The 26,604-nt window shown below is 52.4% G+C and overlaps 1 protein-coding gene across 1 annotated transcript in view; it reads right to left on the reverse strand.

The window, feature by feature from the left end:
- Positions 1 to 1,200: 1,200 nt before the first annotated feature.
- Positions 1,201 to 26,604, reverse strand: part of Man1c1 (mannosidase alpha class 1C member 1) — a 148,501-nt gene continuing 123,097 nt past the window's right edge. The window contains exons 6-12 of the mRNA XM_036178508.1: positions 22,946 to 23,063; positions 20,293 to 20,386; positions 15,201 to 15,316; positions 8,611 to 8,830; positions 5,972 to 6,144; positions 4,006 to 4,121; positions 1,201 to 3,349 (exon numbers count right to left, since the gene is read on the reverse strand). Of these exons, the coding sequence (XP_036034401.1) occupies positions 3,223 to 3,349; positions 4,006 to 4,121; positions 5,972 to 6,144; positions 8,611 to 8,830; positions 15,201 to 15,316; positions 20,293 to 20,386; positions 22,946 to 23,063 (964 nt within the window). The 3' untranslated portion in view covers positions 1,201 to 3,222. The remainder of the gene's footprint in view (positions 3,350 to 4,005; positions 4,122 to 5,971; positions 6,145 to 8,610; positions 8,831 to 15,200; positions 15,317 to 20,292; positions 20,387 to 22,945; positions 23,064 to 26,604) is intronic.

Below are 26,604 nucleotides of genomic sequence, written 5' to 3' on the forward strand. Positions count from 1 at the left end.
CTTGATGGAGGTACCCGGCCAGACGATGCTCTCTGCTTCCCATGATGCTCCAGGGCTCAGGACCTGGGCAGGTGGCGAGGACTCCCGAGAGGCTGGCACTGAGCTGTTGGTGAGCTGTAGGAGGTGCAGACTGCTGTAGGGAAGGGTAGCCTGGGGCCTGCCTCAGGCCCTCTCTTGCCTCTTGGGTCTGAGTCATCCCCAGAGCCTGTCTCTTTAGAGCTACCTCAGGCCTTCCTTATTTTTATCCCTGGTGAGGTGTTCTATGCAGAAAGGATGGTATTTCACCACCCGCCAGAGCCCTCCTGGAGGACAGATGTTAAAACAGCCAGTTTTACAAGCTGTTCCCAGAAGAAAGGCAAAGGACAAGGATGTGACATAGGCCCGGTGGGGGAGCTTGGGGACTTTGGAGGGAGAGGCATTCTAGTTGACACAGCCCGGGGATGAACTGGGCAAGGTAGGAGGAGGAGAGGCCAGGGGGCTCGTCACAGCTCTTTACAATTCTGGAAAAAGGCAGGCCAGTGGAACCACCCTGCTCTCTTTACCACTCAGTTCAAGGCCCCTTATGTAGGTAGTGAGCCTCATTTATGTCTTCCATGAATGCCTGATGCTCAGGCCTTGGTGGATCTTGCCAATCAAGATGCTTTTACACCCTTGGCTGTGGACCAGCTGGCACCCAGGCCGAGCTCAGTGGGACAAAGAACAGGACCCGGGTGCTTTGGGCTCATTCATCCTGCTGAGGACCTGGTAGGCCACCCCTGGTCTTGAAGAACCCCTGGCCACCAAATCCTCTTTCTTGTCTTTTTAAAAAATAATTGTGTGTAGGTGTGTGTGTGTGTGAGTGTGCCATACGTGTGTGGGTACCTGTGGAAGCCAGCAGAAGGTGACAGACCTGCTGGGGCTGGAGTTGCAGGTGCCTGCCTGACATGGGTGCTAAGGATCAAAACTGGGTCCTCTGGAAGAGCAGTAAGTATCCTTAACCACTGAGCCACCTCTCCAGACCTCGTGTCCTTCTTGAGGTCTAGCCGTTCTCTCCTTCCTAAGGTTCCAGGAGCCGCTCACTGGCAATTCAAGACATGCTTGTGTTGCTGTTTAACTAAGAGTCCCCAGAGACACGAACCCAGTGCCCAGCATCGGGGCGTTCCATGCGCACAGCAGGAGACGGCACACAGTGGGAAACTACACACCAGGCTGAGTGCTGACATACACATATATTTGTTGACATGGAAAGAGGTTCACAATATATAGTTAAGTGCAAAAGCAGGTTATAAGAAAACAGTATGCAGTAGGCTGATACCATGTTTGTAAAATATATATTCTATATATTCGTAGAAAAAGGTCTAGAAGAAAATACAACAGCTATTCATTCCAGAGAGTGGGGTAGTGACTGTGTTTTCTTTCTGATTATCTTGGTTTTTTAATTGTCCAACAGTGTTTGTGCAGTGAGTTTGTGCAGTCGGTGAGTTTGTGCGGTTGGTGACTTTTTCCCGTTTCTTTTGAAGCATGTGCTGTGGGTAGCAGGAAACCCGGTTCTACCACACCTGATTAAAATGTGACTGATGCTCTGAGGGTCACAGCTATGGGGAGTGGGCATGCACAGCTCTGCTCAGGAACAGCTGGGGTGTCTGAGCCTCCAAAACAAGGAGGCAGTATACTCTGGACCACAGGGTACCAGGAGCATCTCACTGGTTGATGGATAAGAACCCAGAGAGGTGAGGTGACTTGCCTGGGCTCACACAGTGAGGGTGGGCATCACCAGGCCCAGAGCTCCAGTGCCTTGATGACCAGTTGAGAAGCACAGCCCAACAAAGGGGCTGGGAAAGACTCAACACTACCCAGGACCTCAGCTGTGGCCAGGCTGCAAGTGAGACCAGGTTGGAAAGGAAACTCTGGCACCTCAGTGTAGCAAGGTAGGCTCCTTGCCATGCAGATGGCCTCTGGGCTCATAGGGCAGTAGAGGTAGGTAGGCACAGGGAGGGTGGGAAGAGGGTCTCGGCTGGCAGACCTCGCCCCGCTGTATCCTTTCCTATAGACATACCCTTATCTTTGGGTCTTGGCTTAAAAGTCACCTTATTGTCCCTAACCCCTGAGCCAGGCCCTGGCTACTGTTGACTCAGCCTCATGCCTCCTTGTTCGTGTCTCCAATGATGTGAAGTCATTCCACGGACCTGGGGGCATCATCTGGTCTGAGGCCCCATCTCACTGTCTGCCTTCTCCTTGGTCCAACGTGCAGGTGACGTCACAAGCATTGCTGGGTGATGGCGGATGAACAAAGGCCTGGGATGGCCAGGAGGTCCCAGAGGACTCATTTCTGCCTTTTCCTGGCTGTGTGACCTCAGGCAAACAGCTTCACCTCTCTGGGTTTCTTTCAATCCTCCATCTGAGCATACATACCCAACTCTGTCCAAAGGGCCAGCCTCACGCTTCCGGGATCTACTTGGGCCAACTGAAGGGAGTGTTACAGAGGCGGGAACGGTTGACTAAATCATACCTCAGCTCCGCTGTCAGCCTGTGATTGTTTCTGATGACATTGTTGTAACACGTTTCCCAGGAGCCACTGGTGGGCAATGAGTCCAATCTTATTTCTTATTCAATAAACTCCTTTATTCTACTTCACATATTTTTCCATTACAGTAATGAAAATAGCATTAGTGATTTGTAACATTTGGGACCAAATCAAAGGGGAGTGCCTCCTCAAATCATAAAGTAGCAAACACAGGGTAGAACAGAGTCAGTGTTGGGTATGAGGCATTAAAAACAGATGGGTCAAGAGTGTGTGTGTGAAAACACTTAAGGTCTCCTTGAGTTAGGTGACACCGTTTGAGAAGGTGCATGATTTTGAAAATTATATTTATAATCGTCATAAAACTCAAGAGGAGGAAAATGCAAAATCAAGCAAAACCAACCCCCTTAACAAGAAAGGAAGTAAATCAAATACATAGGTGGTTATGCAAACCTTCAGTCCTTTGGCCCTGTGACAGCAGGTGTGGGGGCACAGAAGTTCCCCCATAGAAAGGAACGTGTGGGCACCGGGGACCACAGCCCGGGCCCGACGCTGGTGCATCACCAGCTCCTGTCTCCTCACAGAGGAAAAGAAGTCGCCTGTCCGACACATCTGTCCAGGGTCTGCCCGCGATGGGCCTTCCGTCCCCAGTGCCTCTGAGAACGATCCCGGATCCCAAGAAAGTAGAGGCATCCCTGAGACACGGGCACGGAGACAGAGGGTCAGTGGCGGTGCCCTGCCACACTGGAGCTGTCCGAGTGATTGACGGGCAGCGGGTGGGCCTCGGTGTTGAACACCCAGTCCTCTGGCGACAGCACGTTATCTTCAGAGAACAGAAGGTAGAGGTATCTGTGTGGCAGGGCAGGGGGCGAGAGAGGGGTTAGTGCCTGGGGGGAAGGAGGGCCAGAGGAGGGGACACCCACACCTGCCAGGGCTGGTCCTGGGGAAGCACAGGGATTCGGAGCTCTAGGGTCAGAAGAGCTGATTAATCCCGGCCTGCCTTCATTGTTTCATTCGCCTGACTGCCCTGCTGTGAGCCCTGCAGACTCGGGCCTAGACTCGCTCTTGGTCAGGTGGTCCAGGGTTCCCAAGCTACAGTTAAATTCCTGCCGCAGTGACACAACACAGCCAGGCTCTGGGGACCCCAGCCTCTGGTGGGGGGACTTCTCTGGAAGGGACCACTAGTGTATGGAGAGTGACGGGGATAAGTAGGGCAGACACCGGGAAGCAGACAGGAGCGGGCCAAGCACTCCATGCTGGGCTGCACAGGTCACTGGGGGACAGTATCAATGTCACATGGAGGTGACTATTTTGAAGAGCTGAGTGGTAAGGATCAGGTGAAGGGGCTTGTAAAACGACCTCTGTGGTCAGTGCTAGGGCTCTCGGGAAGAATTAGGCCCAGCCAGAGCTCAGTCTGCTGTGTGGACCCCAAGCCTCCACCCCACACGGGCTCCCTCCCTCTGACTCCCGAGCCACTGGCCTGAGCCAGGAACAGCTGCACTCACTTGAGCGTCTCAGCCAGGAAGAAGCTTTGCTGCCTGTTGTCGTGGTTGGGATTGCTGCTGTACACATCCTGGATCCCCGAGAAGCCGGCTTCTGTCCGGCAGTATTTCTCCAGGGCCTGGAGGAAGGGAGCAGCCTTAGTGTGGGGAGGAGATGCCTGGTGGCCGGGGCTTTAACACATAGTTCCCAATCCTTGGCTGGCCACCTGGGAGTCCAGGCTGGCTCCTTCTCCCAGGATCAGCCAGCCCATATTGCCCTCGCCCCGTCTGAGCAATTCTCTGGTCTGAGTCCAGTCCAGACTTCACCACCTTCCAGGGACCTGGGTGACCCGGGTGACTAACACTTTCACCCCAGAGGTGATCAGGTCAAGTGTGGTTGCTGGCAACCTGCAGGGGCCACTGGGATCCAGAGTGCAGACCCAGAAGCCTGGAGGTGAGGTCTCTGTGCGGGTGTGTGCTTCCTGTTCTACACAGAAATGCACTTTGTACACTGTAGGGTCGGTGGCCTAGGCATCCTGCTGGGGACGACAGGCCACCTGCTGTAAAGGACAAGATGGATGTTCCTCTTCGCCTGCCGCTTGGAAATCTGACTGCAAGAGCATATCATGGTCTCCTTATAAACTACGTGGTGTGGGGCCTTCCTCTTTCTCAAAATCCTCTAACAGGGCAACTCCCTATGTCTGTGGGGCTAAACTCTCTTCAGAACCCTGGCACTCTACAGCCAACAAATCTTACTGGAACTATAACTTGCCTCAGTGACCTCTTGGCCCTGACGTTGGTGCTGTGACTCAGAGAGAGGGAGGTACTGCTGACATGCCTTTTGGGGGGCCCTTTATGCTTGCCACTGCTCCGCTCTACCTCCAACACTGGCCCCCTTTCTGCTCTGGTGATGCACATGAGCACAAGACATTTGGCCTTGGAAGGTCAAGAGCCAGGGCTTCAGGGAAGCAGAACCCTGGATGGGTCCTAAATGTAAGCAGTTCCCACCCTGAGTGTTCACAAGGATAGCTTGTCCCAAAGCAGGTGACTCCGTGCTGGCATGGGCACAGGGGCTTATGGGAAGAGAGACAGAGGAGGTAGCACCCATCAGAGAATTTTCTGCAAGTATCACACTTGTCTTTGCTGTCTACCCCTATGTGGTGGTTTGAATAGGAATGGCCCCCTCAGGCTCACATATTTGAATGCTTAGTCCCAGTGAGTGGAAGCCTTTGGGAAGGATTAGGAGGTGTGGCCTTGTTGGAGGAAGTGTGTCACTAGGGGTGGGCTTTGAGGTTTCAAGAGCCTGTTCCAGGCCCAGTCTCTTTTGCTCTCTTATTCATTCATTCATTCATTCATTCATCCACTCATTCTCTCTCTCTCTCTGCCTGTGGTTCAGGATGTAGCTCTCATCTACTTCTCTAGTATTGTTCCTACCGCCATGATGATCATGAACTAGACCTCTGAAACTGTAAGCAAGCCTCAAGTCAATGCTTTCTCTCTTAAGAGTTGCCCTCCCTGGTCATGGTGCTTCTTCACGGCCCTCCCTGGTCATGGTGCTTCTTCACGGCAATAGAACAGTGACTAAAACACTCTAGGAGGACCAGGTTTCTAACTAGTGCTTGGGATGGAGGGGTTTGGGGGATGGCTAGAGACTAAGAGGGTGAGCTGCTGCCTGGCAGCTGGGCCTGCTTCAAAAGAGGCATCTCAAGCAACTCATCCAGGCTCTGGGGCCAGGGCATAGAAACTAGATGGTACTGGGGCGTCCTCTGCCCCCAAGGACACACACACACTTAGACCCTGCCTAGTAATTTCAGCCTCGCCTCCGGGAGGCTTTCCCAGAGCTGCGCTCTTGGCTCTGCATCCTCCTGAACGACTCTACTATCTTATTCCTTGGCCAGAGGACAGCCTGGCTGCCATTCTATAGTTCCCAAGCCAGAGGCTTTAAGCCCCTGACTGTCTTCCCAGGGACACCCACTACCCCCACACTCACCAACACCACCTCCCAGCCCCATTCCCTGTAGATAGGGTCATGAGTCTGCCGCCACAGGTACATGTAGCTCTCTACCACCTCAGGCCGCAGGATGTAGTAGCTCTCGCTCAGTTGTGTGGCCACTGCCTCTCGGCCAGCGTTGAACCAGAAGGCCTCAGGCCCCAGCTTGGTGTCTGTGGGAACAGAACAGCAAGAACCATCAGAAGCCCACTTCCTGCTTCTGTGGACCCTGTCTGGGATTGACCTGGGTGCCTAGTGGGCCTAGGCTGAGTGCTGCTGGTATGGGGTAGGCCTACCAATTGCCTCGTGGGGCTGCAGCAAGCTGGGCACAGCCTCCATGGCAAGTTCGTTGAAGCTTGAAGAATTTAGCAGTTTAGCTGGGTGTAGTAGTGCATACCTAGAATCCCAGCACTCGGAGGCAGAAGCAAGTGGATCTCTCTGATTTTGACGCCAGCCTGGTGTGCATACTGAGTTATAGGCAAACTAGGGCTACATTTTAGACCCCGACTCAACCCCTTCCCATGAAAAAAGGTAGGGTTGTAGGACATACCAGGCCCTTTATTGTCCTAATGTACCACCAGTCCCTCCATCAATCCCCCATCTCACACACCTACCATCACCCAAGAAAATACCGAGCGGGAGCTACTGGAGGATCAGAGCTGGTTATTGTCAACTAAATCTAGACGTATCTGGGAAGTGGGAATCTTAATTGAGAAACTGTGTCTATAAGGTTGGCCTGGAGGCAAGTCTGTAGGGTATTGTATTAATTGATGGTTAATGTGGGAGGGCCCAGCCCAAGGGGGCAGTGTCTTCCTGGACAGGTGGTCCTGGGGTATATAAGACAGCAGGCTGGGCAAGCCCTGGGAAGAAGCCAGTAAGCAGCACTCCTCCATGGCCTCTGCTTCAGCTCCTGCCTCCAGGTTCCTGCCTGATTTCCCTGAGAGCTGTAAGATGACATAAATTCCTCCTCAGGTTGCTTTTGTTCACCGTTTTATCATAGCAGTAGAAGCCCTAACCAAGACAGGAGCCTGGGAAAGCGCCTGCCAGGGCAGAGGGTGCTTGCCTCGATGGGGTCCAGGTTTTGTGGGGGGGGCAGTCTGCTGCCATTTTGTTTTCTGCAGGGCCCAAGCTGTAAAGAACAGCACAGCCTCCCTCTGTGACTTCAAGGCCTCCGCTGGGTCCTGTACATGGTCACAGTCCTTCATTTTTCTTTCCGTTTTGCTAAGGGCAAGTCTTCTCTCACACATATGGCAACAGGATCAGAGAGGCTAAACATTTGATTCAAGGCCACGCAGTGAGTCATGGCTGAGCTAGGCTGTGTCTGTCCATCCCCTCCTGCTTGGCCTTGGCACCCAGGAGGCCAATCCCCCAGGGGTGGGGGATTTCCTCTCGAGCCTATTGGCACTTTGGAGGCTTATCTTCTCAGAAGAGGAGTCATCGGGGCTCAGCCTCTTCACCCCCACCCCCACCCCCATTCAGTCTTTTCAGATGGCACTGAGGCTCTGCCACCGGGAAACAGTGCTTTTGCCAAGTTCCTAATGGGGTGAGGGAGGTAGCGGTTGTACAGCAGCGGGTGAGCCAGGCTGGTTGGGACAATATGCCCGATTAAGCGGCTGCCTTTTACAGCCCTGGGTGATTGTCCAGACAAACAGCTCTTTATTATTCCTGAGATTCCTCATTTGTTTATGTCCCTGGCCCGCGACGAAAAGAATGGGAAGCCTGATTTCAGGCCCAGCATGAATATGACTTCCTAGGATCCACTTGGAACCAGCTCCAGCCCTGAGACATGTCAAAGCCTCTTCTTGCAGGGATGCTGGGATGCTGGCTCCTGGAATCTAGCGTGACTCAGGCAGCTGCAGACTGTTCTCCCCATTGGACAGAGGGTAAAACAGAGTGGAACTTCTCATCCACCCAAGGCTAGGACTGTGGCTCAGAGAGGTAGCTCCTGAGACTAGGCAGTACATTTTGAGAGAGGCACAATGGTGTGTGTGTGTGTGTGTGTGTGTGTGTGTGTGTGTGTGTGTGTGTGTAACTGGATATCAGGGCCTGGTTCTCAGCCAGGCTCAGCCACTCACATTTGAAGGGACTTGATCTAAGCCTGTTCCCCTTCTCTGGGCTGACTGTTTTACCAAGTATAAAATGAGGCTTGTGGATCATACCCCTACACTACTGGACAGCTTGGGTAAGTGATAGGTGGATGTAAACAGAGCTCTTAAGCTGGCTGGTGGTCTTGAATCAAAGAGTGGCTAGAGATGGGGTGAGAGCCACATGTAGAGGATGGGCGGAGGTACCCTTGCAGGCAGGGGATTTGCAGGGCTCAGGTGTCAATCTGCCATAGGTGAGGAGGACCCTCCTATCCCTGCCTCCTGTGGCACCTTAACCAAGTAAGTCATCACTGAGTCTCAGTTTCCCCACCTGTGCTGGGAGTGGAGCGGGGAGGGGGTCAGTAGTGACACCTCTCAGTGCTGGACACAACACAATCACTACCAGGTCTGCATGCCTCTCACTCAAAGTCTAGTAACTTCCCAGGGGAGATGGTAATAAGAGCTCCCCACCCCTCACTGCTCTGCTGCTCTGGCCGGTGCTTCCTGGTGTCTAGCATGGGTATCGGCTGTTGCTTTCTTCCCCTGCAAGGTTACCTGAGCGGGCGTAGGACTCATGGCATGTTCTGGTGATCTGGGCTGCAAGCTCTCGGTAGTAGGCCCTCTTGTCTTCCTTGGCATCCTCAGCACCAAGGGCGATCATGCCCCCCGAAAAGCAGGCCAGGTGACCCATCTTGTGATCCAGAATTCCCCCTCGCCACTCAGCAATGTAGGTCAGACCCCCGGGAGAGACATTCAGCAGATAGGTCTCTATGGCCTGAGAGTGGGGAGGAAAACAAGAAGGGGGGGGGGGGGGGGGAAAAGGGGAGACTCAGTGAGCCACAAGGAAACAGTGGCAGGGTTGCTTGGCAGGGCCCTGTCTCCCAGAGCCAGTGGGGGGTCCTGCTGGGAGCTAGGATGTCACATGGGCCTTTTAAATCTACATGTTGTGTCTGGAGAGATGCTTCGGTGGTTAAGAGCCCTGGCTGCTCTTCCAGAGTCCCCAACTTCATTCCCAGAATTCACATGGCGGCTCACGTCTGTAACTCCAGTTCCAGGGGATCTGACGCCCTCTTCTGGCCTCTGCAGGCACTGCACACACTTGGTACACAGATACACCCATAAAATAAAAATAACACGTAAATTTTTAAAGGTTAAAAAAAAAAATCAATGTTTTAAAGAACATTTAAAAAAAAGTCTTCACAATGAGGACCAGTGAGATGGCTCCACAGGTAAAAATGCTTGTTATGCAAACTTGATTCCCCCAACAGTAATCACAGTGATTAATAAAGATTAACGACACTTCCCCTCCTCTGCTAGAAGGGCTTAGCCTGGAGGCTGCTGGCCTGTGTACGGGCTCCAGCATCCAGAAGGTACTGGAGTTCCCAACCTTCCTGTGGTTAAGCGTTTTTGTGGGAGCGAGACCCCCGTGTCTCATCAGAAAATGAATCTCTGCCTCTGTCCAAGGCTTCAGCAGCACTTTCTCCCTCTGCTGGGTGTGGGAGGATCGGCTCACCCTCATCACCCACGGGAGCTCCTTCTGCTAACTTTGCAGGCTCCTTTTAGTAGAAAGGGGCTCCTGAGAAATAACTCATGATGTTGGGGTGCCTTCTGCCAATAGTTCCAGGAACTCTGAAGCTGGGTGCCATCCACACAGTCTAGAGCTGGCCTTTCATAGGCCCATGAGTCCTGGTTTTAGCTGAATACCCATGGAAACATTCCTGAGCCTTTGGCTCCATCCTCTATGCTTATCTAGCTACTTAAAAAAAAAATTATGTATTTTTTTAAAGTATGACTGCTCTGTCTGCATGTATGCCTACATACCAGAAGAGAGCACCAGATCTCATTATAGATGGTTGTGAGCCACCATATGGTTGCTGGGAATTGAACTCAGAACCTCTAGAAGAACACCCAGTGCTCTTAACTGCTGAGCCATCTCTCCAGCCTCCCCCAACCCCAATACACTCTTAAATGAATTGGATCACATCATAGGCCTTTGTGTAATCCTGATAGATTCTTGGCACCATTGGAAGAAGGCTCCACGAGGCCTCAAAGGCACCCTGATCTGGACCCTAAGGAGTGATTGGTTTTCTAGACTGATTCCCGGGCACACATTCTGTAAATTCAAATCTCTTTTCTTTCTGTTCTGCTGTGTGGCACCGGGCAGGTTAAACACTTTCTCGGTGCTGTGTCAGAGTCCCCAACAAATGCTGCCTGTGAGCCCTCTGCAGCCCATTCCAGCCTCATTGGCCTTTTCTCCTTCATGCCCGAGGGCTGGGGACACAGTACACTGTGGATGGGCCTAGCTCTGGGGGCAGAGGTCTCTGTCAAATGCAATAGGGATGACTGTCTGGGACCAATGGTCAGGAAGAGGTAAACTGAGGCTTTGAGATGAAGCTATGGCTGCTCTGCTTGCAGAATGAGGTCAGAGACGTCTCTTGCCTCTGACTGTGTACGCCCTGCCCTGGCTCTGAGCCCTGGAAACAGCATGCTGTGGCCCTTGGAAGGGTCAGCCTCTCACACCCACCTCCTGCCTCTCCACTTGGAACATGATTACATTCAGTGCCTTATCCCTCTATCCGAGCATTGTTGACACAGCCGTCAGCCACCAACCAGGACCTGGCGCATGAAGCTGGTGCTGGCTTCTGGATCTGTTTTTCCTTTTCCTCTCCTGTCAGGGCCAGGGCTGAGGGTCTGGCTGTGGGACCCTTGCTGAGTGGCAGATGGAAAAGGGACTGATGAGGTACCTTGCTAGGGTACCAGCTCCACACGGGGAGCGTGCTGAGGCCTGGAGTGCCACCAGCTGCTAGGCGGGGCTGCTCCAGGCTCAGCACTTGCTCCTGGGTAGAGTGTGGTCCCAGCAGCTGGTCTGTTAAGGGTCACGGCAGGGGACAGGCATCTGGGAAACTGCAGGAGGCAGGCATCTGGGTGATTCCAGGGTCCCAGAACCTACCTATGCATTGGATGTGATAAAACAGACATATGGGGAGATGCTAGGATGCCATGCCCCAGGGCTGGGAAACACCACCTTCTAGACTCCCTCCCATAGGCTGGGTGAGTTCCGGGGTGAGTAACAGCCTCCCTGAGGAAACTACAGTTCGGTGTCTCTGACTATGATATAGACATGCAGAGGTGGAGAGGGAAGCCCAGGCTTCATTCTGTGTGTGTTCACATGTGCATGTTCGTGTCTGCACTGGTGCATGTCTGGGTGTGTTTGTAATGTGTATGCACGTATGTGGAGGCCAGGGGTCAGCCATTGGTGTTTCTCAAGCGCTGTCCACCTTGGTTGTTTTGAGGACAAGGTTTCTCCCTGGGATCTTGGGCTTGTTGATTAGACCAGCTGGCCGGTCAGATCTCTCAGGGCTCTCACCTCCCCAGCTCTGAGATTACAAATGTGAACCACCACGCTGGCCTCTTTACGGAGGGTCTGGGGAAGAACTCGGGTCCTCACTCTCGTGCGGCAAGCATGTTATAGCCTGAACCATCATCTCCTTAGCCCAAACTAAAACCTAAAGCCACAAGACATGGTACGGGGTGGGGTGCCTGGGCAAGGGAGGGGCTGAGGGTACAGAGGGGCTGAATTTAGTTGGGGAAGGGGGGCTCTGGGTGCCTCTGAGCCACTTCCCACTTTCCTGAAGACTCACTTTGCTCATCTGTAGAATGGGAATGCAAGCTCACACACAGGATGGTGGTGAGGCCTGAAGGAGAGGGCATTGTGACCCAGCCTGTCCCAGCCAATTCCTTCCTATGCCTCTTGGGAAGCCCACCTGAGTTCTCCTACAGGGACCCAAGTGACTTGCAGGCAGCCAAGGCAGGCCTGAACAGCAGGGTTAGCATCAGGTAGGCCCCTGCTCCTGCCTTGCTCTTGTGGTGTGACTAGGCCTTCTTGAGTCTCGGTTTCATTACCTTTAAAGTGGAGCTAGTAAAAGGACTGAGTAGGTCACAGTGATGACGCCCTCCATGGCTTCCTTAAGTGCCCTCCTTTTGTGAGTCTCAAGGGTGCATCTCTGGGGTGTCCTGAACCCTCCCACCCACCCCAACTGGACCCAGGTTGAGCCTGCAGGGTCCCAGTCCTTGCTCCCACAAGGATCTCTGGGAAGCTCTACAGAGTCATCCCTGGGCTATCCCAGAGATTCTAGTGCCATTCATGGGGTACAGCCTGGGAAGGGGTCTGAGTCTCCTAAGTGATTCCAACATGCCAGCAAGGATGAGGACCACTAGAATAGTCTTCAAAGCCCCAGACCTGCCAGAGGCGTGCCCTTCACTCAGGGTCTACGGCCCCAGGCTTTTTACAGAAGATCAAATGTGGGAGCTGAGTTCTCTCTGCTCAGCCATGCTTTCTGAGGCTCCCAGACTGCTTAATAATTCATGGCCATCTCTCCCCTTGAAGCTGCAGCCACAGTGTGCCCTAAGGGCCGGGAGACAGTTACACTCGTTAACTTCATGTTTACTCTGTGGAGAGCTGCAGGAAGAGAAGAAAGGAACCTCCTACAGGCGACGCTGGCCAAAGCCAAGGGCAGACAGGGCCAAGATGGAGTGAGCTGAACTGCGCTGCCTCATGTCAGAGCTTGGCACCAGGGAGCCGGCAGGGTTCATAGCTAACGAGGCCCATGGCTCCAACAGTCTGTTTCAGTATGCTTCTATAAGCACTACCATTTGGCAGACTTAGGCCATCAAACGGTGCTTAGAGACCATCCATCGACCCATCCATGCATCTATCCGACAGTTCACATCAATCTAGCCCCTCCCCCAATATATCCATCTATCTGCTCACATGAATTTACCCATCTCCCATTCATCTCTTCATCAATCCTCCATCCATTCATATCTAAATCCATCCATCTACCCATCAACTCATCCATGCATGGATCTATCTATTCAACTGTTCACATCAATCTGTCTGCCCATTTACCCATCTACTCAGCTATCCATCCACCTACCAACTCTTCCATCCATCTATTCATCTATCCATTGGTCCATCTATCTATTTACCCATCTACCCACTAACGCATTTATGCATCTGCTCGACTGTTTGAAGTGTTCATATCAATCTACTCATGCATCCACCCACTCATACATCTACCAGGCCAACCACCATTTGTCTATTCTTTAACTATCCATCTGGATGCCTATACCAATCCACCCATCCACTCATCCATCCATCCATCCATCCATCCATCCATCCCTCCATCCATCCATCCATCCACCCACCCACCCACCCAACTGTTCACATGTCCACACATCCATATACCCACTGATATATCCATCCATCCATCTGTCCATCTATCTATCCAATTGTTTATATCAATCTGCCAACTCACCCATCCATCCCTCAATCCCTCAATGCAATTGTTTGCGTCTCTCCACCCATAAACCCACTCATCCAATCACCTACTCATTCTTCTTATCCATCACTCAGCACCTCCTTATTCATATAACAGCTACTGTGTGCCTACCATTGCCAGTCTGTTTCAAGAGAGAGGCTTGTCTGGTAAACAAGGAGACAGGACTGTCGGTTAGAGAGCTCACATTGTGTTTGGGGAAGATCAGCAAGGATTAGGTAAGCAAATGTTTGTAAGCAATCATTTCAGATTCTGTTACAAGTGAAGAAGAGAATAAACCTGGAAGTGTGATAGAGAGGCTGGGAAGGTCATTTCGGCAGCATGAGAGAAGAGTTGGCCAGTCTAAAGGACTTGGCTTTTGAATGGTGTTCTGGGTAGAGGGTCAGCATGTACAAAGGCCCTGAGGTGGGAATGGTCTGGTACACCTGAGGAAGCAGAGCGGCAAGAGTGAGGTGACACAGTCCTGGTGACTGACAATGTCCCAATCAGGTAGGACCCAGTGGGTGAGGGATTAACTCCAGGAGTAAGAGGAGGTGGCGAGGAGAAGCAAGCATCTCCAGCCCCATGGCTACTGTGTGCAGAACTGATCTAGAGGCAGGGAGAGGAGAACGAGAGCTCACACTAAAGGACATGAGGTGGTGTTCCAGAGCAAGGCAATGGGACAAGGAATCCAGCTAACTTCATAGGGAAACTGAGGCCCAGAGCCCTCTCCATGCTTTTTCTTTTTCTTATAAAATCTTTTTAGACCTCCTCCTCCTCCTCCTCCTCCTCTTCTTCTTCTTCTTCTTATTTTGTTTTTTGAGATAGGGTTTCTCTGTGTAACAGCTCTGGTTGTCCTGGAACTCCCTTTGTAGATCAGGCTGGCCTCGAACTCACAGAGATCCACCTGCCTTTGCTCCTGAGTGCTGGGATTAAAGGCATGCACCACCACCGCCCAGCTAGATTTATTATTTAACTTTATGTGTATGAGTGTTTTGCCTGCATGTATGTCTGTGCATCATGTGCATGCCTGGTGCCCAGAGAACTCAGAGGAGGGCATTAGATCCCCTGGAACAGACAGTTGTGAGCCACCATATGGGTGCTGGGAATTGAATCCAGATCCTCGGTAAGAGCAGCCAATGCTCTTAACCACTGAGCCGAAACTCCAGTCCCTGCTTTTCCATCTATTTCCACCTACTGGGTTCAAAGGCATCCATAGCTCTAGTTAGCCAACTCCCTTGTCCATTCTAAATACTCCTCTTAGGAGGAACTCACTCCAGCCTGCCACCCCTCTTCACTCCACATCCCACGAAGAGACCAGCAGCAGCACTAACTCTGCTAGCTCAGTGCTGTGTGGCTGCGGGCAAGTGTCCTCCTCTCTCTGGATCTTGGCTTTCATCCACATGGGGAGAACAAGCAGAGAAGTAGTGCATGCCCCGCACATCCTGGATGCCACTCTCTCCCTGCCAAAGTGTCACCTCTGGTTTACAGAATGACAGCTGAAGATCTCGCTTTGGAGCCCCAAGGGCTCCTGGCTGCCATGTGGGCTTTGACACATTAGCTGAGGCCCAGAGAGTTGGGGGAGGGCTTAAACTAAGCTTCCTAAATCGGCCTGGCACTTCCTATGAGACCTTGGACAAATGGCCTGCCTGAGCCCAGGTTTCTGAGCATGGGGGAGGAACAGGCAGATGTCCCCAGGATCTGGGGGTGTCTGTGAAGTGTGGCTGGGGAGGCCTTGCCTGTCACCCCCTGCCCATTCTGTGGCCTCTCCCAGCATGCAGGGCTCTGAGAACTGGTGGCTGCCCACCGGCAGGAAACTTCTCTTACCTGCAAGGCTTCATAGTACATATTTTTAGCCTCTGTATCTGTTTTGTCGGACATCAACCAGGACTTGATCAAATATTCATAAAAACTGTCCCCAAGTCCTCCAACTGAGACATGGTCTGCAAGGTAAAGATGACAAGAAGGATTAGCACATTCATCATTGGTTATGTTCAGATGCTGACCTCCACAGCCTGAGCTGGGTTTGGGGTGGAGCCAGCATCTGCTCGGCTGCCACCCAGTCCAACTTGGGTGGGCTGAAGGGACCCAAGCAGGAACCAGGAACTCTGGAGCCAGGCATCCTGTATCCACACACAGGGTCCTCGGGGGCATAGTCCATCTGGCCTTAGGATGATGGTGAGGACCCTGGTTATTAATTATAAAGGCCTGATTTTCTTTTAAAAATCACTTGAAGCCTCACGGTGGTGGCGCACACCACACACATCCCGGCACTCAGGAGGCAGAGCCAGAAAGATCTCTGTGAGTTCAAGGCCAGCCTGGGTTACCAAGTGAGTTTCAGGACAGGCTCCAAAACTACACGGAGAAACCCTGTCTTGAAAAACCAAAACAACAACAACAACAAAACAACTTGAGATTTAAGAACAGATGAAGAACAACTATTCTTTTTTTTTTTTTTGAGCTGAGGATCGAACCCAGGGCCTTGCGCTTGCTAGGGAACAACTATTCTGTAGTAAAGTTATTGGACTAGAAATCGAAAGAGGGCAGCTGTGCACAGGGCTCCTTCCCAAGGCTCTGCCGGCTCATGCTTGGAGTTCCTCTTTTTTTTTATTACAAATTTATAATTTAATAAAATACTAGGAAATATATGAATGTATATACATATGCATATCTATGTGTACTTGTGTATGTATATATGTCTCTTCATTTGGTGGCAGACCATTCACAGGTCTGACTGCTATCCGAAGAACCCAGCAGGGGATTCTGGCCCTTCATGAGATGCCAGGAAAGAGGAGCGAGATGACCCCAGCCACAGGGCACCCTAGGAAAACCTAGTTGATTTGTACACGTCAAGGTGATGGGAGCCGGAAGGGAGGGTTGAGATCCCTCTCTGTCTGGGGATGGTGGGCCAATGTTGCAGCGGTGTGGTGTGTTTGTGTGGCATGTACATTGTGTGTGTGTGTGTGTGTGTGTGTGTGTGTGTGTGTGTGTTATGTATGTATATATATGGTGGATGTGTTGTTTTGTGTACGTTTGTGTGTATTCATGGATCTATGTGGTATATGTTTGTTGTGCGTATGTATGTGGTGTGTGTTTTGGCTGTGTTTATGAATGGGTATATGTGGTATATGTGTGTTTGTGTAGGTCTGTGTGGTATATATGTTTGTATATATGTGTGAGTCTATGGTGTAAATCAGTATGTATGGTGTGTTTGTATATGTCTGTGTGGCATATGTCTATATATATATGTATCTGGTGTGGGTATATGTGTTGTTTTGTGTACGTTTGTGTGTATTCATGGATCTATGTGGTATATGTTTGTTGTGCGTATGTATGTGGTGTGTGTTTTGGCTGTGTTTATGAATGGGTATATGTGGTATATGTGTGTTTGTGTAGGTCTGTGTGGTATATATGTTTGTATATATGTGTGAGTCTATGGTGTAAATCAGTATGTATGGTGTGTTTGTATATGTCTGTGTGGCATATGTCTATATATATATGTATCTGGTGTGGGTATATGTGTTTGATGTATTTGTGTATGTGTGTGTGGTATGTGTGCTTGTATATATGCATGTGTAGTATATGTTTGTGTGTGGTGTGTTTGTGTATATATGTGGGTCTGTGTGGCATATGTCCATATGTATGTGTGTGGTATGTTTGTTTATGTAGATTTGTTTGGTTTATGTCTTTGTGTGTGGTGTGTGTATGTGTGTGGTGTGTTTGTGCTTATGTGTGGTTCTATGTGGCATATGTCTGTGTGTGTGTGTGTGTGTGTGTGTGTGTGTGTGTGTGTGTTTGGTATATTTGTGGGTCCATGTGGCATATGTCTGTGTGTCTGTGTGTGGTGTGTTTGTGCATATGCGTGGGTCCATGTGGCATGTGTCTGTGTTGTGTGTTTGTGCATATGTGTGGGTCCATGTGGCATATGTCTGTGTGTATGTGTCTGTGTGGTTGTGTGTGTTTGCAGCCTGGTGGATTATCCTGGGCATTGTCTACACTGCAGGTAGGGCTGGGTCCCCTGAGAGGCTGAAGCCAGGTATGAGGAGAGGGAGAAACAAACAGGAGCAGAGGCTGGGTGACCTGAGCTGTGGCCCTAACCCTTTTCCTCTTCACCTGCCATGGGTTGCAAATGTGTGAGTAGTTGTCCTGAGCATGCTGCCTCCTGGCCACTCTGAAAATCCTGGGGAGGGAACAGCAGGAACGGGGAAGTGCTCAGCTTAGGCAAGGTGGGAGTGGGGTAGCTGCTGAAAAGATACAGTCACACCAAAAGAGCCCAACAAGTCCAGAGAACCTGAGATGACCTGGGCAGAAGCCAGGGGGAGGCAGCCCTGACAGGCCAGCAGGCCCAGCCTTCCTCTGCTCTCCAGCAGGCCACCGATTCATCCATTATTAGCATGAAATAGTCTCACCCACATGACCGACTGCCCACACATCCTGGAAAGAAAACAATTCCCTGGGCAGTGGGAGAGGTGGTGAGGGCAAGCCACCTTGGGCCTCCTCGGGGGCGTGCTGGCCATCCCAGGCTGCCAGATCCCACTCCGAGCTGTACACTGTTCTTAAGCCCTTGCCCTCTGTGGTCATAACCTGTGATTCCAGCCTGTCTCCTCATTGGATGTGTGTTTTGGTTGAGAATTTCACATTCCGTGATTGTTAAGAGGCTGCATGTGGTGAGGACATCATGGCAAAATTCTTAGGTAGAATTCCTGGGCCTCTGTGCCTGCTGATGGGACAGGCTCATGGCAGAGGCTTGGCTGGGGAGGAAAGGCCTTGGCAGATGCTGTCTGGAGTCTTTGTTGGCCGGTCAGGCCCTGCCTGAATTCACTTTTTTGGGATGACCTAGATCACCTTTGGAGGACTCCTGCAGCCTTGACTGACACGCCCAAGCGCCTTCCTGGTTGTACAGAATGAATTCACCCCACTCTCTTCTTCACCGGAAACCAAGACTCAGAGGCACTGAGAAGGGGTGAGGATGTATCTCAGCTGGAAGACGGACAGACAGATGGACACACAAGGATGTAGCTCAACTGGAAGATAGGCAGATACAGACAGATAGATAGACACACATACACACATGAGGATGGATGTAGCACAACTGGAAGACAGACACAGACAGACAGACACACAAACACACAAAGAGAGAGAGCAAGCACTGGAAGACAGATAGACAGACACATACACACACACATAGGCAGAGAGAGAGCACACTGGAAGACAGACAGACAGACACACAGAGAGATACAGAGAGAGAGAGAGCGAGTGAGCACTGGAAGACAGACAGACAGACACACACACACAGAGCACACTGGAAGACACACACACACACACACACATATATACACACACACACAGAGCGCATTGGAAGACAGACAGACAGACAGACATGCACACACAGTTCCTGCTGAGTGACCATATGGCTGAGCCTTAGAGATGAGGCCAGAGCAGAGCTGCAGCTTGCCTCTCTCAGAGCCTGGCCCCTCTAGTGTGAGCACAGCAGGGAGACTGGTCAACTCTGCGTCCCATTCTGTATCAGTGGGCGGGACTTGGGAATGATGCCCATGGGTGACTGACAGCTATGTGGCTGAAAGTTAGATGTGGTACTACACACTTGTCATCTCAGCACTTGGGATGCGGAGGCAGGAGGATCAAGAGTTCAAGGCCAGCCTTGGATACCTAACAAGTTTGATGCCTGGGCTACCTGAAGACCTTGTCTCAAATAAAGTCTTTGAACAGCTAGGCCTGGTGGCACATGCCTTTAATTCTAGCACTTTGGAGGCAGAGTTAGGCAGATCTCTGAGTCTGAGACCAGCCTGATATACAAGCGAGTTCTGGGACAGCCAGGGTTAATTCTTTAAACAAAGAAAGCTGAAAAACCCGGTACTGATCAGGTAAGTTTAAGATACGGTGATGAGAGAGAGAGGCTTTCAGATCACTGCCTAGTTTGGCCCTGCCTAAAATTTTGTCTAAATCAAAGCTGGAAGTGGAAAGCTAGGTCAAAGTGGCTGGGAGGGTGGGGGGGGGGGGGGGGATGTCACAGGGCCTTTCCTGTGGTCACTTCTGAGTGACAGCTCTAAGTGGGACATTCCTGCGAGTCTGGGGAACACAGAGGAGGATGCAGCAGGGGAGGTGATGTGAGAGGATGTGAGGGATGGACGCTGCGGTGGTTTTAATGCTGGGGCTGGAGAAATGGCTCAGCAGTTGAGAGCACTCTAGAGGGCCCAGGGTTCAAATCTCAGCATCCACATGGGAGCTCCTGTAACTCCAGTTCCAGGGGATCCATGGCACCAGGCAAGGTACACACACACACACACACACACACACACACACACACACACGCACGTACACACGCATGCAGGCAAATATCCATACACATAAAATAAAATAAATAAATCTTAAAAAAAAAAAACTTGGTATAACCCCCATAGACTCATGTGTTTGAATGCCTGGTCCATGGGAATGGAGTAGGTGCGGTCTTGTTGGAGGAAGTGTGTCACTGTGGGGGCGGGCTTTGAGGTCTCATAAATGCTCAAGCTATGCCCAGAGTGGGACAGTCTCTTTCTGCTGCCCATGGATCCAGATGTGGAACTCTCAGCTCCTTCTCCAGCACCATGTCTACCTGCACGCTGCCACGCTTCTCGCCATGGCGATAACGGACTAAACCTCTCAAACTGTAAGCCAGCCCCAATTCAATGTTCTCCTTTATATGAGTTGCTGTGGTCATGGTGTCTCTTCACAGCGACAGAAACCCTGACTAAGTCAGGTGCTAGGAATGCTGGGAGAAGTCGGATACGTGGCTACTGGCTCGTCCAGGCAGGAGAATTCAGGAGCCGGTGCCAGTCTCTGGCTCTCAGCCAGTGCCCACTCGGGCTCCGGAAGCCCGAATGGGAACTCATGGGATGAGGGCAATGATGCCGGTACTCACGCTGCACCCAGTTCCCGCTCACTGGGCTCAGGAAGTTGGGGTAGAGGCCGAAGGGCTTGTCAATCTCCCTGAGGACCTTGCGGATGTTTCTGACCTGTGAGAAACACCGGGGCAGTCACTTTCCTGGAGAAGCCACTCAGTTCCCACCCACAGGGACGGAGCAAATGGTTCAGATGCACGTGGGGCTTAAAGCTGTCTCGTGTGTAGGGGAGAGAGTGAAAGAACCACAGGCTCTGTGCCCATCAGAGCATGGTGGGGTGTGGCCAAGTGCCCCCCCCCCCCCCCGACTGCTCTGCCCGGGACAGTACCACCCCCGGGTAGACCACTCTGGTGAGGAGTTTCAGAGAAGTGGCACTGGCTATTTTTGTTGTTTTTCCAGACAGGCTTTTCTCTGTAGCCTTGGCTGTCCTGGAACTCTCTTTGTAGACCAGGCTGGCCTCAAACTCACAGAGACCCACCTGCCTCTGCCTCCTGAGTGCTGCGATTAAAGGTGTGCGCTGCCGCCGCCACTGCCGCCACCACCAGCACCACCCAGTTGGCAGCAGCTATTCTGTAATCACTAAATTTCCTTTTTTAAAAGAGACAGGTAGAGGGGTTGGGGATTTAGCTCAGTGGTAGAGCGCTTACCTAGCAAGCACAAGGCTCTAGGTTCCATCCTCAGCACCCCCCCCCCAAAAAAAAAGAGACAGGTAGCTCAGGCTAACCTTGAACTCCTAATCTTCCAGCTTCCACTCAGAGTGTTAGGGTTATAGGCATGCCAGACCACAATTTTGAGTGCTGCGGATCAAACCCAGGGCTTCCTGCATCTTAGGCAAACACCACTGCTAGAGCGCTATCCCTGATCCAGTGATGTGTATGTTGTGAGCGAGGGCATTAATCAAGTTTCTCTGAGCCTTGGATCCGTATTCCTTACCCTGCATGGAACATAGTTGAGGTCGGGTGTGCAGCAACCCGCAACCCTGCCCAAGGCTGCATGGTGAGAGACGCAATTGAGAACTTCTTCGAGCTATCTACTAGAATGGGACCCTCATGGAGAGCAGGTCTCCATACTGCTACCTGCTCACCCATGAACTGGCATGGCAGGGGCAGGGTCTGGGAAGCTGAGCTGTCAGCCTTCCTATTCTTCAGAGGCACTTGGTTTTGCCTCACTGGACCTCATGTCCCTTTAAGGTAACAGAGAGGAAGATTCCTGGGCCTGACTTACACTTCCCTCTCTTGGTGGGGCCCAGGGAAGCAGGCTGTATTAGCTACCCTGGAAGGTGCAGGGCGCTTGTAAGAATTTGGGCCAATTTGTTGACTGCTAATAATCTCCTCTGTGCTTAAGTATGCAAATGGAGAGTGTTAGAGGGACAGAGGGTCTGGAGGTACACCTACAACTGGCTAAAGGGATCTGCCCAGGGAAGAAAAGGCTGGAAAGTTCCTGGCCCAGTTCTCCGCTGCCTCATTGCTGGCCATCCTGGGCAGGTTACTTAGCCTCTCTGGGCCATTCCACCCTCTACCTCTCAGTTAGATAGGGTTGGTAGAACCTCCCACCCCACCCCACCCCCAGGCTGCTGAGGCTTAATGTAAAATATGCCCGGGACATGGTCACCCACGGGACCCTTTCCTGAGCTGGCCAGGGCTTTCCTGGGGAGTCTGGCTGGAAGGTCATGAGAACAGAAAGGCTGGGCAAAGGGTTAGAGAACATGGCATTGGGCCGAGAGATTAGACTCACCTGAGTGAAACGGTTGACCACACCCTGGACCGGTAAGGATAGGAGTGAGAAGTCAGAGACACCAAAAGAGGATGGGAAGCTTGTCCTGACCTTCCCTACCCTGGTGGAGTCCCACATCAAGGACACAGTGGTCCCAAACCTGGTATTAAAGAGCACTGGGGTTCATGTGAATGTGCAGACTCTGGGGCCTGGGGCAAGCCTGTTTCCTTCCAGCTGTGCGGGTGGTGGATGTGCTGGGGGAACAGACGGTGACACAAGAGATTGCCACTAGGGAGAGGTGTGAAGCCATCTCAGAGAGATAGCAGGTCCCCCAAATGCAGTTCTGGGCGGGGCTCTGGACGGGGCCTGTGTACACTGCCTTCCTTTGGATTCAGGATTAGTTCTGAATCCAGACATTTCCTTGGCTGTAGCCCTTCCAGAGAGCTTCCCAGGGCCAGGTACAGACAACTGTCAGGACTGGGCAGTGATCTGGATGCCACTTCTCAGCACCCATATAGCCTTGGGCAGCCGATAGCAGCGATAAGGAATCACTCTGCCAGCCTGCTGCCAGCATGAGCCAGACAGGCACCTGGGAGGGAAAGGCAGGCAGATCCACACTCAGAAAAGCTAAATGTCCCTGGAAAGGGTACATGTGCACACCACCGCCTGTTCCTGCCAGTATGAGGAGCCTGGCTCACTCACAGTCTCCAGATTTCACAGCTCACAGATCTGCCACCAGCCAATGCACCAGCACAAACCTCCCTGGCAGAGTTCTGGTGGCTTCTGCTCCCCTTCCAGCAACTTGGCATTGGGCACAGTTGGTTCTTCCACCAGTAACCACTGTGAGATTGGTGTTTGGGGGTCCTGCACATCCTGACTGCAGACACTCCCCCTCTGCCCCTCTGCTCCTCTGCTGTGGTGTGGGGGACCTGCCTGGGGAGAGAGCGAGGGAAAGCTCACCTTTTCTGCAAAGACCGGGTTGCCAGAGAGTTCAGTGAGGTGCAAAAATTCCAAGTGCAGGGATCCAAACTCAGCCAGGATGCTGCTGCTGCCCGACGTGGCCCAGCCCCAGCTACCGCTGAAAAGACATCAGCTGCGTCACCCTGCTGGCTCCTTGGCTGAGATGCGCAGTGGCTATAAGGTACAGGGTGATGCCTGCTGTGTGCTAGACACCTCAGTTAATCCTCCTGGGCTCCCACTATGTGGATGGCACTGGGGCTGGTGAGGGGACGGAACTCACTGAAGGTGATTTGAACCCATGCCAGTCTTTGTTCCTACCAAGCATCCTCTAGAATGTTTGGGGCTCAAGGCATGACACACACAGATACGATGAAATCTTCAGGTGATGCCCATGGTGTGGTCAGGAGCCATGAAGACCCCACAGGACACTCAATGGCCGTCTTTAGGCTTGATGAGGGCAGTTCCAAGCAGAGACACCCTCCCCCGACCCCCCATGCACATGCATACACTTTTGCCTTTTCCTCTACCAAAGGTCAAATGATAGCCCCAGCCTGGAGTTTCCTGGAACCTACAAGGTGTGACCACAGCCCTAGAACTGCTGGGCTCAAGGGAGCTGGAGGTTAGAAGGGGCCCTCACAACCAAAGCTAGTGCCCCGTGAGACTGCACGTCTCACAGCACATCAGTTGTGTTCTCCGCAGGAGGCTCTGATGACTTCAGGATCCAGCGCTCTAGGAATAAACCTCAGTGCCAGCACATGCATTGTCCCCCCACTTTCCCTGCTAGAGACAAAGACTCTGGCCCACAGTTAGGTCCCTGCCGCCAGAGTCACCAGGCTGTGCGGCAGCTGGGCCCAAAGGAAGCTGAGCTGAGCCAGGCCTGGGGGAGGCCGCTGCCTGTACCACTCTGCCCTGTGAGGGGGTGCTTTCCAGCCCTCCCACCTGCTGCACCCTGGAACCAGGTTTAGGGTCCAGCTCCACTTAGCTGGCACCCTCAGGCAAGTCCCTGGGTGCTTCAGTTTCCCTATCTGTATAACAAAATGAGGACAACTGCCCTTGCCTCCCAGCCTCTGGCTTTTGTGGGGACTTGGTCCTGAGTAAGGATGGCAGGTGGGCAAGAGGCTGCCTCTCCATATGGTCCAGATTTCATACACATATCCCGTGGGATATTTATGACTCCAGGGGAAGAGACATTCTGTGGAAAGTTAGTTAGGATGGGGGGAGGGTGGGCCAGTGCAGTGACTGTCTCCCCTGGACAGGATGTGGGGGGGCTGTGCTGCCCTTTGGAGGCCCCTCTGCTCTCCTGTTGCCTAGGAACCGGCTGCTGTCCATCCGTCTCCAGGGGTGGAGAAGGCTTGGGAAGGCAGTGTGGGGTAGGGAGGTGCCCAGGGGCCACACCTCTGCTGGTGCAGGCCCAGGGCCTCAGTGTCCACTCTGAGCTCCGCTCTTGCTCAGCATGGGTCTTCCTGGAAAGCAGGGGAGCTGAGGTGAGTCCCAGCTCCTGGAAGCAGATGGAGGACTGTGACTTCCACCAATGCAGAGACTGCCACACCCCTTGTCCTGTCTCTGTCCCCTTGTGCATTTCTAGGCTCAGGCTGGGCAGGCTGCTGTCTGTGGAGCCACTAGGTCAGGCTGGCTGCTCCAGGGAGTGGTTTCACCTTGTACCGGAAGCTCACAGGCATGGTTGACCCCAGTACTCAGAGGAGGAAACAGGTTGTCAAGGGAGTGATATGCTCATAACCAGAGACCACAGGAAGTGGGATTCCAACCCAGGCCTTCTGGTTTCACACCCCCCTCACCTCATGCTCCCCAAAGGCAATAAGGGGGTCCATCAGATTAAGTGAGCCTTCTTCCTGCAGTTGGGGAGCTTGGAGGGCCTCCTGTGATGTCAACTGATGCTTCATAAGTTAAAAATAAAAAGCCCCTGTCCCTGGTTAGCTTTCTTTCTTCTTTCTAGACAGCCTCTCACTATGTATGCCTGGCTGTCCTGGAGCTCACTCTGTAGCCCAGGCTGGCCTTAAACTCAGATCCACCTGCCTCAGCCTCCCAAGTGCTGGGATTAAAGGCCACCACTCCCTCCCGTCTTCCAGTTAGGGTTTGTCCTCACTGTCCACCACACGGGCCTCTCTGTCTTCTCTCCCGCCTCTCACAGTCACAGCCCCAGAGGCTTCTGGCAGTGGGGAGGATGACAGTGTGGGGTGTTTTGTCACTCTCTGGCTTTTGGCTTTCTCTGTCCCAGACCAGGTGCCCTAGGAGAGTTCCACTACTTTGCTAGATCTCAGCTTTCTCCTTCCTGAAACCTGGGCACTCAGCTTCACAGAGTTATTGTGAGGCTTAATCATGCACGTGACTGTCATTTTTATCAGCATGTAATTATGCATATGTAGGTGACAATAAGCCTCTAATGGGAGCCAGGTGGCTTTGGTGACTTATTTTACTTTCATCTCTGACTCTATTAGCAGATACTGTGATCTTCATTTCCTAGGTGGGAATACTTAGATTCAGAAAAGGGGAGACACTTTCTCAAGGTCACACAGCACATGGTAGAACTGAATCCAAATCCAAATCTTAGGTACTGGATACACTCACAGCATGCTGCTGAGCAGCATCCTGGAAGGAGAGGGTCCTTCAAGCAGCTCTGTGAGCCAATGGAGCAACAGTGAGATCGGCCCTCCTCTCCTCTCCTCTCCTCTCCTCTCCTCTCCTCTCCTCTCCTCTTCCCCGGCAAGGCTCGCTGCTCCACAGTACCCCTCGCTACCCGGTTAAACCTCCTGTATATGGTGCAACTGTTACAGCCAGAGCTGAGCTCCAAGCCTAACTTTGATTGCTGTGTGACCTCGGGAATGTTACTGCACTTCTCTGAGCTTCATTTTCTTTCTTGGCAAAAATCAGGTCCCAATGGTTAGAAAGGAAGGTGCTCTGCTGTGTGCTCACAGAGTGCCTGACCCGCTGTGTGCGCCAGAGCTGTTAGTAATTGTGTAGGTGTGTCCAGGCATGTGTAGAGGGAGCACACCCACATGAAGGCACATTTGTATGAATGTACAAGTCCATGTATGGATTTGAGAATAACATGACAATGGTCAATTTGAATATCAGAGCCCTTACTAGTGACATGGGCAGACGCGGGAGTGTTTTGTGCTGGTGTGTGCGTGTATGCACAGAGGTGAGCGCCCACCTCCACGCTGGCCAGTGGCTCTCATCTAGCTCTCTTGCTGCCCGGAACTGGACACAGGCTAGCTCCAGCCCCCTGCCAGGTCATCTCTGAGGAGCGCTCTCAGGAGCACGTGGCCGCTGCGTCCTTGCTACCTCCCCATTTTTAGCAATCACTTATTTCCCAGAATATGAAAGTGAGTGATGCCAGGAAATAGGCACGTGCGGCATATCTCGATGGCGAGCAAGCAGCCTAAAAATATCCATGCCTGTGCCAGTAATCCAAGAAGAGCCTGTGCAGGACCGGGTCCCACGGGGGGGGCCACGGGTGAGCCGGGAGGCTGGGGCTGCAGCAGAGGGGGGCCCTGAGGGCTGTGCCCAGACCCAGCGAGGGTGTGGGTCACTTCTGTCCTGCGGAGAAGCACTCTGAGCCCAGGCCTGTGTGTGGTTCTCTGAGGCATCAGGTCTGGGGTGGAGGATGACTTCTGTCAGCCCTCATGGCTGCCCTGGCC

This window comes from Onychomys torridus, chromosome 2 (genome assembly GCF_903995425.1).
Source record: "Onychomys torridus chromosome 2, mOncTor1.1, whole genome shotgun sequence".
In the NCBI taxonomy this organism is placed as follows: Eukaryota; Metazoa; Chordata; class Mammalia; order Rodentia; family Cricetidae; genus Onychomys; species Onychomys torridus.